Source organism: Nerophis ophidion, linkage group LG16 (genome assembly GCF_033978795.1).
Source record: "Nerophis ophidion isolate RoL-2023_Sa linkage group LG16, RoL_Noph_v1.0, whole genome shotgun sequence".
Classification (NCBI taxonomy): domain Eukaryota; kingdom Metazoa; phylum Chordata; class Actinopteri; order Syngnathiformes; family Syngnathidae; genus Nerophis; species Nerophis ophidion.
Window position 1 is genome coordinate 9,275,174 of NC_084626.1, and position 15,026 is coordinate 9,290,199.

Genomic DNA, 15,026 nt, shown 5'->3' on the forward strand with positions numbered 1-15,026 from the left:
TATATGTATAAACATAAATGTGTACATATAAATCTATATGTACATATGTTTATATCTTTATACATGTATATATACATATATTAATAAATGCGCGTGTGTATATATGTACATACTGTATATACACATTTATGCATATATATACATATATGCACTTATACAGTATATGTACAAATAAGAATATTTATATATTAATATATGTACATATATATAAATATATATACACACATATATATATACACAAATACATACACACATACATACACATATACACACACATATACATATATACAGTATGTGTGTATATGTATATCTATATATATATGGATATATATGTATATATACAGTATATATATATATATATATATATATATATATATACACAATATATATATATATACACATACTGTATATATACATGTATGTATATATATATATATATATATATATATACAAAATATATATATATATATATATATATATATATATATATATATATATTGGCCCTGCGATGAGGTGGCGACTTGTCCAGGGTGTACCCCGCCTTCCGCCCGATAGTAGCTGAGATAGGCGCCAGCGCCCCCCGCGACCCCGAACGGGAATAAGCGGCAGAAAATGGATGGATGGATGGATGGATATATATATATATATATATATATATATGTGTGTATATATATATATATATATATACACACACAAATCTATATAAATACATAGATGTGTGTGTTTATACACACACACACATATATATATATAATCCTTATAATTATACCAAATTATACATTCCGAAAATCATTTTGAATCGAGAATCATGTTGAATCGACAATCGATTCTGAATCGAATTGTCATCCTAGGAATAACAATCAGATCCAATCGTTAGGTGTCCAAAGATTCACACTCCTACCAGCTAGAAGAGAGCCTATGTTCTCGTCTACTGTTCTTTTCAAAGCGTATTAAGCCCCAAAAAAAAATGCACTTATGTTTTTCTATTGACCCTAAAATAATCACAATAAAACCTTGGTTTTCCTCAGTTCCAAATAGTCAGATGAAAAATATAATTGTACAAAGCAATTTTTCTATTGTAATATGCAAATCCAGTGAATTTTTTTAAGACAGCCAAATAAAATTATATTCGGGTAGGAAGTCAATTGACTTGGAAGAAAAAGTAGTTTCATAAATACAAAGGCCAAAAATGTTTCACTTTTATTGAAGAGGCCTTCATACTTTGCTTGACGTCAATGGTTTTTCCCACATTCTTTGTCAAAGTGCTGGCACTTGCAACTTTCTTTGGCCTGAAGGTGGAATATTTTGCAGTCTTACTCAATTTAAAACAACTGAATACAAAAAGTGGGACGTATGAAAACCAAGATTTGACTGTCATTTTTATAGAGATAAACAAACTTTATTAAGTAAAAAGATGCAAACTTCGTATTTGTTTGGCATAAATTGACCTACATTGGATAATGTTAACATTTTAATGTAATAACGTTTTCTTGGGTGGAAAAACTGCTATGAAAAGTAAACACACCTCAAACAGACGCTGCCTTTCCCCCGTCATAAACAATAAGACAAGTGGCTTGCATTAGTTAGTGTTACCATGTCATGTCATACCTCTTTGTGACATCATCAGCACCTGGTGGCGTCTGTAAAGCTGAGGTCTGTAGTTATATTCTCACTGTCCTCATATGGACATCCTCTCCCTGAGCTGTTGGAAATGTCTCTGATCCAAAGCCCGATTTCCAGCTCCTTCCAGATTCCACCCAAGTCTGGCTTCTACATTGTCCCAGACTTGTCCGCGCCGTCGATGGACACGTTCAGACCGGAGCCGCCGGCCGTCAGCATTTTATCGGCGGGCGTTATGGCCGGGCTGCCCACGCCGGAAGACCCGGAGCTGCTGGAGCGGTGTTGAGTCGGAGGGGGGCGCGCCGGCCTCATCGGTGGGGGGCGTAGCTGAGGGCCGGCAGCGAGGCGGGCCGAGAGCGTCGGCTTGAAGGTGGTCATCATTTCGGAGGTGGAGCTGCTGCTCCGACGCATGGCTGCGTCCGGGTCCCGGATCATGATGGTGTGCAGGGGGCTGCCTGGTTCTGAGCTGACCGGGTTTTTCATGGGCTCCAAGGTGTCCAGGACCACGTCAGGCGCCTGCTTGACAGTGTTCTTACGCTCCAGCTCACGGAGCTCTTGGAGCGCTGTGGTCATGGTCTTCTCTATGTCCTGCTTGAGGAGAGTTGAGAACACTTTCTCATGTACTCTGAATCGTTATGTTACAGGAAAAACTGAGAAACCACTGAAAACATTATTTTCATTTGGATCAGATAAGATTGGCAACACTAAATTGCGTCCCAGCTACAACGGGGTTATAGTAACACAGATACGATTGTATATACAGCGGATACTGCAAATATCCAAAATAGTTTCTCTCGTTTTGATGAAATAACATTAGAAGGATTGTTACAACGTGTAAATGGAATAAAACAAACAACATGTTTACTTGACCCACTTCCTGGGAAACTTATCAAGGAGCTTTTTGTATTATTAGGTCCATCAGTGCTAAATATTATAAACTTATCACTTTCCTCGGGCACTGTTCCCGTTGCATTCAAAAAAGCGGTTATTCATCCTCTCCTTAAAAGACCTAACCTCGATCCAGACCTCATGGTAAACTACCGACCGGTGTCTCACCTTCCCTTTATTTCGAAAATCCTCGAAAAAATTGTTGCAGAGCAGCTAAATGAGCACTTAGCGTTTAACAATCTATGTGAAACCTTTCAATCCGGTTTCAGGGCAAATCACTCGACTGAGACAGCCCTCGCAAAACTGACTAATGATCTATTGCTAACGATGGACTCTGATGCGTCATCTATGTTGCTGCTCCTCGATCTTAGCGCTGCTTTCGATACCGTCGATCATAATATTTTATTAGAGCGTATCAAAATACGAATTGGTATTTCAGACTCAGCCCTGTCATGGTTTAACTCTTATCTTACTGATAGGATGCAGTGCGTCTCCTATAACAGTGTGACCTCGGACTATGTTAAGGTAACATGTGGAGTTCCCCAGGGTTCGGTCCTTGGCCCTGTACTCTTCAGCATCTACATGCTGCCGCTAGGTGACGTCATACGCAAATACGGTATTAGCTTTCACTGTTATGCTGATGACACCCAACTTTACATGCCCCTAAAGCTGACCAACACGCCGGACTGTAGTCAGTTGGAAGCGTGTCTTAATGAAATTAAACAATGGATGTCCGCTAACTTTTTGCAACTTAATGCCAAAAAAACGGAAATGCTGATTATCGGTCCTGCTAGACACCGACCTCTATTTAATAATACAACTTTAACATTTGACAACCAAATAATAAAACAAGGTGACTCTGTAAAAAATCTGGGTATTATCTTCGACCCAACTCTCTCCTTTGAGTCACACATTAAAAGCGTTACTAAAACGGCCTTCTTTCATCTCCGTAATATCGCTAAAATTCGCTCCATTTTGTCCACTAAAGACGCCGAGATCATTATCCATGCGTTTGTTACGTCTCGTCTCGATTACTGTAACGTATTATTTTCGGGTCTCCCAATGTCTAGCATTAAAAGATTACAGTTGGTACAAAATGCGGCTGCTAGACTTTTGACAAGAACAAGAAAGTTTGATCATATTACGCCTGTACTGGCTCACCTGCACTGGCTTCCTGTGCACTTAAGATGTGACTTTAAGGTTTTACTACTTACGTATAAAATACTACACGGTCTAGCTCCAGCCTATCTTGCCGATTGTATTGTACCGTATGTCCCGGCAAGAAATCTGCGTTCAAAAGACTCCGGCTTATTAGTGATTCCTAGAGCTCAAAAAAAGTCTGCGGGCTATAGAGCGTTTTCCGTTCGGGCTCCAGTACTCTGGAATGCCCTCCCGGTAACAGTTCGAGATGCTACCTCAGTAGAAGCATTTAAGTCTCATCTTAAAACTCATCTGTATACTCTAGCCTTTAAATAGACCTCCTTTTTAGACCAGTTGATCTGCCGCTTCTTTTCTTTCTCCTATGTCCCCCCCTCCCTTGTGGAGGGGGTCCGGTCCGATGACCATGGATGAAGTACTGGCTGTCCAGAGTCGAGACCCAGGATGGACCGCTCGTCGGGACCCAGGATGGACCGCTCGCCTGTATCGGTTGGGGACATCTCTACGCTGCTGATCCGCTCGAGATGGTTTCCTGTGGACGGGACTCTCGCTGCTGTCTTGGAGCCACTGTGGATTGAACTTTCGCAGTATCATGTTGGACCCGCTCGACATCCATTGCTTTCGGTCCCCTAGAGGGGGGGGGTTGCCCACATCTGAGGTCCTCTCCAAGGTTTCTCATAGTCAGCATTGTCGCTGGCGTCCCACTGAATGTGAATTCTCCCTGCCCACTGGGTGTGAGTTTTCCTTGCCCTTTTGTGGGTTTCTTCCGAGGATGTTGTAGTCGTAATGATTTGTGCAGTCCTTTGAGACATTTGTGATTTGGGGCTATATAAATAAACATTGATTGATTGATTGATTGAAATTGGCCCTAGTGTGTGAATGTGAGTGTTGTTTGTCTCTCTAGGACTTTTCCAATGCAAAAATTAGCTCACCTCATCCAAAGCTTCAGCCTCCAGTGATTTGTGGTCCCCAAGGCTGCTGTGACGCGTGGCCCCTGACATGGGCCTCAGCGGGTGACCCTCAGGATAGGCCTTCCTCTCTGGGTAGTTTAAACTCCCTGCACTCCCAAAGGTCCCCAGCCGCCTCTTTTCCGGACTTTCCACCCGAGTCTTCCCAACCGACACCTTGTGGGGGCTGCTGGGACAGGCGGCGGCCCGTGGGGGAGTGTCGGCCACTCTGGTCGGACTCTGAGTGTCTGCACCACTGCGGCGGCGCGGAATGGCAGCTCCGTCGGAACGCAGTCTCACCCTATGAACGGGTGTCAGGTTACTTTTATGGTATGGTCACGGGACAAAATCAAATGTATTTACCTGCCCATGACTCCTCCAAAGGTGTAATCAGGTGATTGATCACATGGTGAGGGATTATCATTTTTAGACGAGCCTTTGTCATCCATTAAAGGCCCGCTGCTGGCTTCACTGTCTGCTTTCTGGCTGAGGTTATCAGAAAAGGTGTCATCCCTGAGAGAGACACGGTCGTCAGGGTAGAAGAAAGAGAATACCATTGAGATCCGATATTAGAGAACAAATTAATACCATTGCTACTGATGGGTCAAACGATACAGGAGTATTGATGCAGGGAGTGATACCTTGTCCCTCCTTGTGTGTCATTTTTAAAATGTGAACAATAAAGCTGTTGTGTCATTTTGACTGTAAAGCAGCAGAGTTTACAGGAAGCGTGGAGTGGCATGTTGCATTTCACACGATTTTTCTGGCCATCATCTATCTCAATGTAAGTAAGAAAAAGGACAAGTTCCAAAGTATGGAAAACATTTTGATCTTATAGATGAGGGGTCCCAAACTCAAACTACCTGGGGGCCACTGGATGTAGAAACTGGGTGAGGCTGGGCCGCAAGAAAGGATTTCTTAAAAAAATCTAACATGCACTTATTAATGAATTCACCTTCTTTGAATGGCTTTCCCGCCCTAGCAACATATTTGCCAACTCTCGCGAACACCCGGATATAAGTGTCCCTCCCGACGATCTCAAGGGGCAATCATTCTACCGGTTTTCACCCGGACAACAATGTTAAGGGCGTGCCGTGATGGCACTGCCTTTAGCGTCCTCTACAACCTGCTGTGTCGTCCAGGTTTCCACCATACAGAGTGTGCTAGCCCAGTCACATATTGTATGAGGCTTCTGCAAACCCACGGAAGTGACTGCAAGACATACTTGATCAACAGCCATACAGGTCACACTGAGGGTGGCCGTATAAACAACTTTATCACTGTTACAAATATGCGCCACACTGTGAACCCACACCAAACAAGATTGACAAACACATTTTGGGAGAACATCCGCACCGTAACACAACATAAACACAAATACCCAGAATTCAATGCAGCCCTAACTCTTGCGGGCTACAATAGGGGTGGGGTTGGTGGGGCGGGGGGTGTATATTGTAGCCCGGAAGAGTCAGGGCTGCATGGGATTCTGAGTATTTGTTCTGTTGTGTTTATGTTGTGTTATGGTGCGGATGTTCTCCCAAAATGTGTTTGTCATTCGTGTTTGGTGTGGGTTCACAGTGTGGCACATATTTGTAACAGCGATAAAGTTGTTTATATGGCCACCCTCAGTGTGACCTGTGTGGCTGTTGATCAACTATGTCTTGCAGTCGCTTACTGCATCTACAGAGGCCAAATACAACATGTGATCGGGCTGGCATGCTGTTTGTACAAACTGCAGAGGACGCCAAAGGCAGTGTCTCCACGGTGCCCCCTTAATATTGCTGTTTGGGTGAGATTCCAGGAGATCGATTACCTCTGGAGGGGCACTAAAAATGGGAGTCTCCCGGAAAAATTCAGGGTATACAAATATGACGCTTTAGAACGCCATTCATATAAAACTCACGGGCCGCACCAACATGAAATTTTCACATCAAGGTGCGGGCTGCAAAATAACATTTCGCGGGCCGTAATTGGCCCGGGGACCACGTGTTTGAGACCCCTGTTATAGATCCTACGTGTCAAAGTCAAGGCCCGGGGGCCGGATCTGGCCTGAATTATCTATGGATGGTATTTGATTAGTATTAGAGCCGGCCAGCAGGCCACAGCCGCCTGCTGCTGTTATGCATGCACCAATACTTCATCAGTGTTGGTGCTAGGAATTTTAAAAATGGGGTCCCAGGGACCCCATCAAGTCATAAAATGGAGTCCCACGGTACATTTTTGGAGTCCCAGAAATGATAAATGTCTGCATTATCCTGTTATATCTCACATTCTATATTGTGTTTTGGAAAAAAGTTGTCATAAACGTTAATTCACTGAAAAAATACAAACGAAAACTTTTTTTTATGCATATGTAAATCTATTCAGTTATAAACATTCATTCACTTTCTTCTTCATGGATCTAAACTTTATCGCTGCTGGTATTGTTTTCTACATTTTCATTGTAATATTTTCATAATGTGTTTTTTCTATTTTTGGCCACTGTAAGACAAAGAAAACAATCTGAAGTTGTCTTTATTTTTTGGTTTTAATGCCATGATTTTAATTGTCCAGCCCGCGTGTGCACAGATTTTCCTCCATGCAGCCCCTGAACTAAAATGAGTTTGATACCCCTGCTATAGATAGACAGACAGACAGACAGACAGACAGACAGACAGACAGACAGACAGAATTTAACTTTATTAATCCCTTGGGAAGGTTCCCTCAGGGAACTTCAAATTCCAGCAGCAGCAGGTGGCACCAACATGGAGGAAAACGCTCTCAAAGATAAATAAAAATAAAATATGTAGAAACACCAATACTAAAAATATATATTGTTGTATGTACAGGTGAATATGTACAGTAACTCCAAAAAAGGTAAATGTTTTTCTTTTCCTGTTTCATATTCCTTTTTACACAGCTATTTGTTTACCAAAACAAAACGATGGTAAATAAATGGGTTACACTTGTATAGCACTTTTCTACCTTCAAGGTACTCAAAGTGCTTTGACACTATTTCCACATTCACCCATTCACACACTGAGGGAGGGAGCTGCCATTCAAGGCCCTAACCACGACCCATCAGAAGCAAGGGTGAAGTGTCTTGCTCAAGGACACAACAGACGTGACGAAGTTGGTAGAAGGTGGGGATTGAACCAGGAACCCTCAGGTTGCTGGCAAGGCCACTTTCCCAACCGTGCCACGCCGTCCCTATCATATGCTTTTAACTGTATTTTTATGTCAAATGTATTAAATCCAGCAAATGGCGCCATCAACACCAACACCAACATCAACACAGTATCAGTGAAGTGCCACACACACTCAGGCATCATTTACAAATTTTTTTAATCTTCTTGCATCTCCTACTTACCTCTCTCAAGCCTAATGCTGTCATATTATTATGACTCTTAGACAAGACACACCAATATAAAAACATGTTACTTACATATCTTGCACCACAATGTATTGATGAGGGATCAGACCATCCACACCATTGTGTCGACCCTCCCACCAATCCTCAGACGCTCTGTGGTAGAGCAGCAGAGACGCTCCTTTCTTGAAGGACAGCTCCCTCGGACTTCGGCCCATGTAGTCAAATTTAGCGATGGCCTCGATTTGTTCAACCTCTGAAAAATAAAAACAAAAAAACTCTTGAAATTACGCTCATTCCTAGTATTTTGATCAATAATTATTTAAGGAATATGAATAATTAAAGTAAATTAACTATTAATAATGTAATAACTTAATTACAGTAATAAAAACAAAATGTAAAATACAATTAAATTAAAAATGGTTGATAAAATTAATGACCATGTTGCTCAAACACACATTAAATATAATATGAAAAAGGTTTAGTTCAAAATTGTTTGTTATTTGAGATTTTACACAACTGAATAGGGCAGTGGTTCTCAACCTTTTTTCAGTGATGTACCCCCTGTGAAAATATTTTTAATTCAAGTACCACCTAATCAGAGCAAAACATTTTTGGTTGAAAAAAAGAGATAAAGAAGTAAAATACAGCACTATGTCATCAGTTTGTGATATATTAAATTGTATAAAAAATCTAAATATTGCTCATCTATAGTGGTCTTTCTTGAACTATTTGGAAAAAATATATATGTGTCACTTATATTTATATAGCGCTTTTCTCTAGTGACTCAAAGCACTTTACATATATAAAAAATAACTAAAAACTTGTTGAAAAATAAACAAGTGATTCAATTATAAATAAAGATTTCTACACATAGAAGTAATCATCAACTTAAAGTGCCCTCTTTGGGGATTGTAATAGAGATCCATCTGGATTTATGAACTTAATTCTTAACATTTATTCATAAAAAATCTTAAACATCAATATTTATGAAAAAAAGTCCACAAAAAATCAAGCTGTCAACACTGAATATTGCATTGTTGCATTTCTTTTCACAATTTAAGAACTTATATTCATATTTTGTTGAAGTATTAAATAATACATATATTTATAAAGGATTTTTGAATTGTCCCTTTTTTTTTTTTAGAATTTATTTAAAAAAAATCTCACATACCCCTTGGCATACCTTCAAGTACCCCCAGGGGTACACGTACCCCCATTTGAGAACTACTGGGATAGGGAACCGAAGAATCCAGTTATGTGTTTTGATAACTCAACCAGTAGAGGTCAGTAATGGTCTGTTGTAGTTATTATCTGGTCTAATTGTTTTCATAAATAAAAAGTGGAAATTTCATTTATGAAAAAACAATTAAAAGTAATACAAATATAAACAAGGCAAAAAGAGAAGTATCCCACACTTGTCTTTTGTAAACTACATCAATTATATGATTTGTCTGAGAAGCTGGACAGGACAAAAATATTTACTTTTTTTTTTTTTAAATAACTAAATTTAAAAAAAATAATAAAAAGGACAAATATTGTTCATTAATATTATTACCTAAGGAGGCTGTTTGCAACATGCACACAGTGTCTAGAGGGCGCTTGCTCTCAAATGTATTTTATATAGTAAACCCCGCCCTCTTCTGGCTTCTAGGACGTAATGACGTAACGAAGTACGTGCGTATGTACATACGTACATAACTGCTGTGGACACCAATAATTTTTTTTGGGCCGGTAAAAAATGTCTTATGGCAGAAACTTTGTAATTGTGAAAACATTAACCATTTTAACAAAGATGTGTTCTCGCACGGAAAAGGGTGGAGTGCCATCTTCGGGTGGCGGAGGAGAACTTGCCCCAAGTGGAAGAGTTCAAGTACCTCGGAGTCTTGTTCACGAGTGACGGAAAAGTGGATCGTGAGGTCCACAGGCGGCGGTGTCTTCAGTAATGCGGATGCTTTATCGATCCGTTGTGGTGAAGAAGGAGCTGAGCCGGACGGCAAAGCTCTAAATTTACCGGTCGATCTATGTTCCATCCATCCATCCATTTTCTACCGCTTATTCCTTTTTGGGGTCGCGGGGGGCGCTGGCGCCTATCTCAGCTACAATCGAGCGGAAGGCGGGGTACACCCTGGACAAGTCGCCACCTCATCGCAGGGCTCACACAGATAGACAGACAACATTCACACTCACATTCACACACTAGGGCCAATTTAGTGTTGCCAATCAACATATCCCCAGGTGCATGTCTTTGGAAGTGGGAGGAAGCCGGAGTACCCGGAGGGAACCCACGCATTCACGGGGAGAACATGCAAACTCCACACAGAAAGATCCCGAGCCTGGATTTGAACCCAGGACTGCAGGAACTTTGTATTGTGAGGCAGACGCACTAACCCCTCTTCCACCGTGAAGCCCTCGATCTATGTTCCCTTGGTAAATAGTAGGGGTGTGGGAAAATAATCAATTCGAATTTGAATCGTGATTCTCACATTGAGCGAATGAGAATTGATTCTTATTTTTTTTAAAAACGATTTTTTAAAATTCATTCTTATTTTTTTTATCAGTCCAACAAAACAATACAATGCAATACCATAACAATGCAATCCAATTCCAAAACCAAACCTGACCCAGCAACACTCAGAACTGCAAGAAACAGAGCAATTGAGAATACACAAACAAGACACATAACAAACCAAAAGTAGTGAAACAAAAAGGAATATTATCAACAACAGTTTCAATACTAGTTATAATTTCAACATAGCAGTGATTAAAAATCCTTCATTGACATTATTATAAGACATTTATAAAAATTTTAAAAAAGAATAATGTCACAGTGGCTTACACTTTCATCGCATCTCATAAGCTTGACAACACACTGTGTCCAATATTTTCACAAAGATAAAATAAGTCATATTTTTGGTTCGTTTAATAGTTAAAACACATTTACATTATTGCAATCAGTTGATAAAACATTGTCCTTTACAATTATAAAAGCTTTTTCCAAAAATCTACTACTCTGCTTGCATGTCAGCAGACTGGGGTAGATCCTGCTGAAATCCTATGTATTGAATAATTGAGAACCGTGTTGAATTGAAAAAAAAAATCGATTTTGAATTGAATCGTGACTCCAAGAATCTATATTGAATCGAATCGTGGGACACCCAAAGATTTGCAGCCCTAGTAAATAGGTTCTCTCACCTATGGTCATGAGCTTTGGGTTATGACTTTAAGGAAAAGATTACGGGTACACGCGGCCAAAATGAGCTTCCTCTGCCGGGTGGCGGGGTTCTCTCTTAGAGATAGGGTGAGAAGCTCTGTCATCCGGGAGGAGTTCAAAGTAAAGCCGCTGTTCCTCCACATCGAGAGGAGCCAGATGAGGTGGTTCGGGCATCTGGTCAGGATGCCACCCGAACGCCTCCCAAGGGAGGTGTTTCAGGCACGTCAGACCGGTAGGAGACCACGGGGAAGACCCAGGCCACGTTGGGAAGACTGTGTCTCCCGGATGGCCTGGGAATGCCTCGGGATCCCCCGGAAGGAGCTGGACAAAGTGGCTGGGGAGAGGGAAGTCTGGGCGTCTCTGCTTAGGCTGCTGCCCCCGCGACCTCGGATAAGCAGAAGAAGATGGATGTATGGGTGTTCTATTAAACCACTAATGGTAACCCAATGAAGACAATGGAGCGGCTCTTTCTCAGCCTCCTCAGACCACAGGTGCAACATGCCCAGGACAGCCTGCAGTTTGAGTACCGGGCAGGCGTTGGTGTGAGGGATGCTATCTTTTACCTGCTGCACCGAGGCCACTCACACCAGGATAAGGGGAATGGCACTGTGATGATCCTGTTCCTGGACTTCTGGAGTGCCTTTAATACTATCCAGCCCCACCTTCTCCAGGACAAGCTGGACAGAATGAGAGTGGACCCCTGCCTAGTTGCCTGGATTTCAAACTACCTCACCGATAGGCCACAGTACGTCAGACTGAAGGACATCACGTCTGACACTGTGATCAGCAGCACCGGAGCACCGCAGGGAACGGTGCTGGCCCCTCTTCTCTTCACCCTGTACACCGCTGACTTCTGCTACAACTCAGAGCTGTGTCACATCCAGAAGTACACGGATGACACAGCCATTGTCGGGTGCATCAGGGACGGCAGAGAGGAGGAGTTTCAGAGCCAAGTGAGGGACTTTGCTGTCAGGTGCCACAGGAACCTTTTGCAACTCAATCCGTCAAAGACCAAGGAGCTGGTCATTGACTTTGGGAGGTCGAGTCCAAGGTCACAACCTATTGTGATCGAGGGAGTCAAGGTACAGACCGTGGACTCAGTCAAGTACCTCGGGGTGTGGGTGCACAATAAGCTGGACTGGACTGTTAACACGGACCAATTGTACAGGAAAGGACAAAGCAGACTGTACTTCCTGAGGAGGCTGCGCTCCTTCATAATCTGTAAAAAACTATTGTGGATATACTACCAGTCTGTGGTTGCCAGTGTTCTGTTCTACATCGTAGTGTACATCTAAGAAGGACAGCTCCTGAGTGGAGAAACTGATCAGGCGGGCCGGCTCTACGATCAGAATGAAACTGGACTCACTGGTGAGAGTGGCAGAGAAGAGGACTGTGGAAAAACTAGCGAGCATCCTGGATGATGCCAGTCACCCTCTACATACAGTTATCAGTAGCAAGAGGAGCCTGTTCAGTGCTAGACTGCTTCATCCCAAGTGCAGGACTAATAAACTCAAAAACTCCTTTGTCCCACACGCCATTAGACTGTACAACTCCTCTCTGGGGAGGGGGGGCACTAGGATGACAGGGGATGCAAAACAATAACAGTGCAATACTTTTTCATAAAATGGTCACTACTGCCTAGTTTCTTTTGTTATATTCCTATTTTACTGTTATTTTTGTATTCTTATTGTTGCTTTTTATTCTTATTGTAATATTTTTCAATTTTATTTCCATTTATACCCCAATGATATACTTTTTAAATTCTATCTCAATTCTGTACACTGCTGCTGGAATTTTTATTTTCCTGAGGGAACTGTCCTGAAGGAATCAATAAAATTCTATCTATCTATCCATCTATCTATCTATCTATCTATCTATCTATCTATCTATCTATCTATCTATCTATCTATCTATCTATCTATCTATCTATCTATCTATCTATCTATCTATCTATCTATCTATCCATCCATCTATCTATCTATCTATCTATCCATCCATCTATCTATCTATCTATCCATCTATCTATCTATCTATCTATCTATCTATCCATCTATCTATCTATCTATCTAACCATCCATCTATCTACACGCTAGCCAACGGTGTTCTTGTAATATTTTATTCTTTGAAAAATGTTACTGTGAGGAAGTTACAAACAGCACCTTTAAAGTTTATTGACATTTGCTTTCATAATTTCCAGTGAACTTGATATTTTTCAATTTATTTTAAAATGAAATGTTCCTCATGACATTTTAGCAAAAATAAAATGTAAAATGTATATGTATAGCAATAGAATTGTATCATTCTATTTCATTGATTGATTATTGGGAAAATTAATATTGATATAGTCTTGATATTTACTTTAGACATATACAAACCCCGTTTCCATATGAGTTGGAAAATTGTGTTAGATGTAAATATAAACAGAATACAATGATTTGCAAATCATTTTCAACCCATATTCAGTCAATCAATCAATCAATTATTATTTATACAGCCCTAAATCACTAGTGTCTCAAAGGGCTGCACAAACCACAACACAAACCACAACGACATATTCAGTTGAATATGCCACAAAGACAACATATTTGATGTTTAAACTGATGAACATTTTTTTGGGCAAATAATCATTAACTTTAGAATTTGATGCCAGCAACACGTGACAAAAATGTTGGGAAAAGTGGCAATAAATACTGTTAAAGTTGAAGAATGCTCATCAAACACTTATATGGAGCATCCCACAGGTGTGCAGGCTAATTAGGAACAGGTGGGTGCCATGATTGGGTATAAAAGCAGCTTCCATGAAATGCTAAGTAATTCACAAACAAGGAATGGGTGAGGGTCACCACTTTGTAAGCAAATTTGTCAACAGTTTAAGAATAACATTTCTGAACGAGTTATTGCAAGGAATTTAGGGATTTTACCATCTACGGTCCGTAAAATCATCAAAAAGTTCAGAGAATCTGGAGAAATCACTGCATGTAAGCGATGATATTACGGACTATTCATCCCTCAGGCGGTACTGCATAAAAAAAAAAACGACATCAGTGTGTAAAGGATATCACCACATGGGCCCAGGAACACTTCATAAAACCACTGTCAGAAACTACAGTTGGTCGCTACATCTGTAAGTGCAAATTAAAACTCTACAATGCAAAGCCAAACCCATTTATCAACAATATCCTGAAACGCCGCCTGCTCGGCTGGGCCCGAGCTCACCTAAGATGGACTGATGCAAAGTGGAAAGGTGTTCTGTGGTCTGATGGTTCCACATTTCAAAATATATTTGGAAACTGTGGATGTGGTGTCCTCAAGAACAAAGAGGAAAATAACCATTCGGAATGTTATAGGCGCAAAGTTCAAAAGCCAGCATCTGTGATGGTATGGGGGTGTATTAGTGCCCAAGGCATGGGTAACTTACACATCTGTGAAGGCACCATTAATGCTGAAAGTTCCATACAGGTTTTGAAGCAACATTTGTTGTCATCCAAGCAACGTTATCATGGATGCCCCTGCTTATTTCAGCAAGACAAGTGTTACAACAGCGTGGCTTTGTAAAAAAAGAGTGCGGGTACTTTCTTGGCCCACCTGCAGTCCAGACCTGTCTCCCATCAAAAATGTGTGGCGCATTATGAAGCGTAAAATATGACAGCGGAGATCCTGAGCTGCTGAACGACTGAAGCTTTATATGAAAAAAGAATGGGAAAGAATTCTACTTTCAAAGCTTCAACAATTAGTTTCCTCAGTTCCCAAACGTTTATTGAGTGTTGTTAAAAGAAAAGGTGATGTAACACAGAGGTGAGCATGTCTTTTCCCAACTACTTTGGCACATGTTGCAGCCATGAATATCTAA

General features: G+C 41.0%; 1 protein-coding gene across 4 annotated transcripts in view; it reads right to left on the minus strand.

Annotated features, from left to right (window-relative positions):
• Positions 1–973: 973 nt before the first annotated feature.
• Positions 974–15,026, minus strand: part of srgap3 (SLIT-ROBO Rho GTPase activating protein 3) — a 247,138-nt gene continuing 233,085 nt past the window's right edge. For 2 of the 4 annotated variants that reach the window (XM_061922701.1, XM_061922698.1), the window contains exons 19-22: positions 8,038–8,218; positions 4,977–5,126; positions 4,599–4,914; positions 974–2,208 (exon numbers count right to left, since the gene is read on the minus strand). In XM_061922701.1, the coding sequence (XP_061778685.1) occupies positions 1,771–2,208; positions 4,599–4,914; positions 4,977–5,126; positions 8,038–8,218 (1,085 nt within the window). In that variant the 3' untranslated portion in view covers positions 974–1,770. Of the gene's footprint in view, positions 2,212–4,598; positions 4,915–4,976; positions 5,127–8,037; positions 8,219–15,026 lie in introns of all 4 variants that reach the window. The other 2 variants (XM_061922699.1, XM_061922697.1) reach the window with 1 other exon arrangement.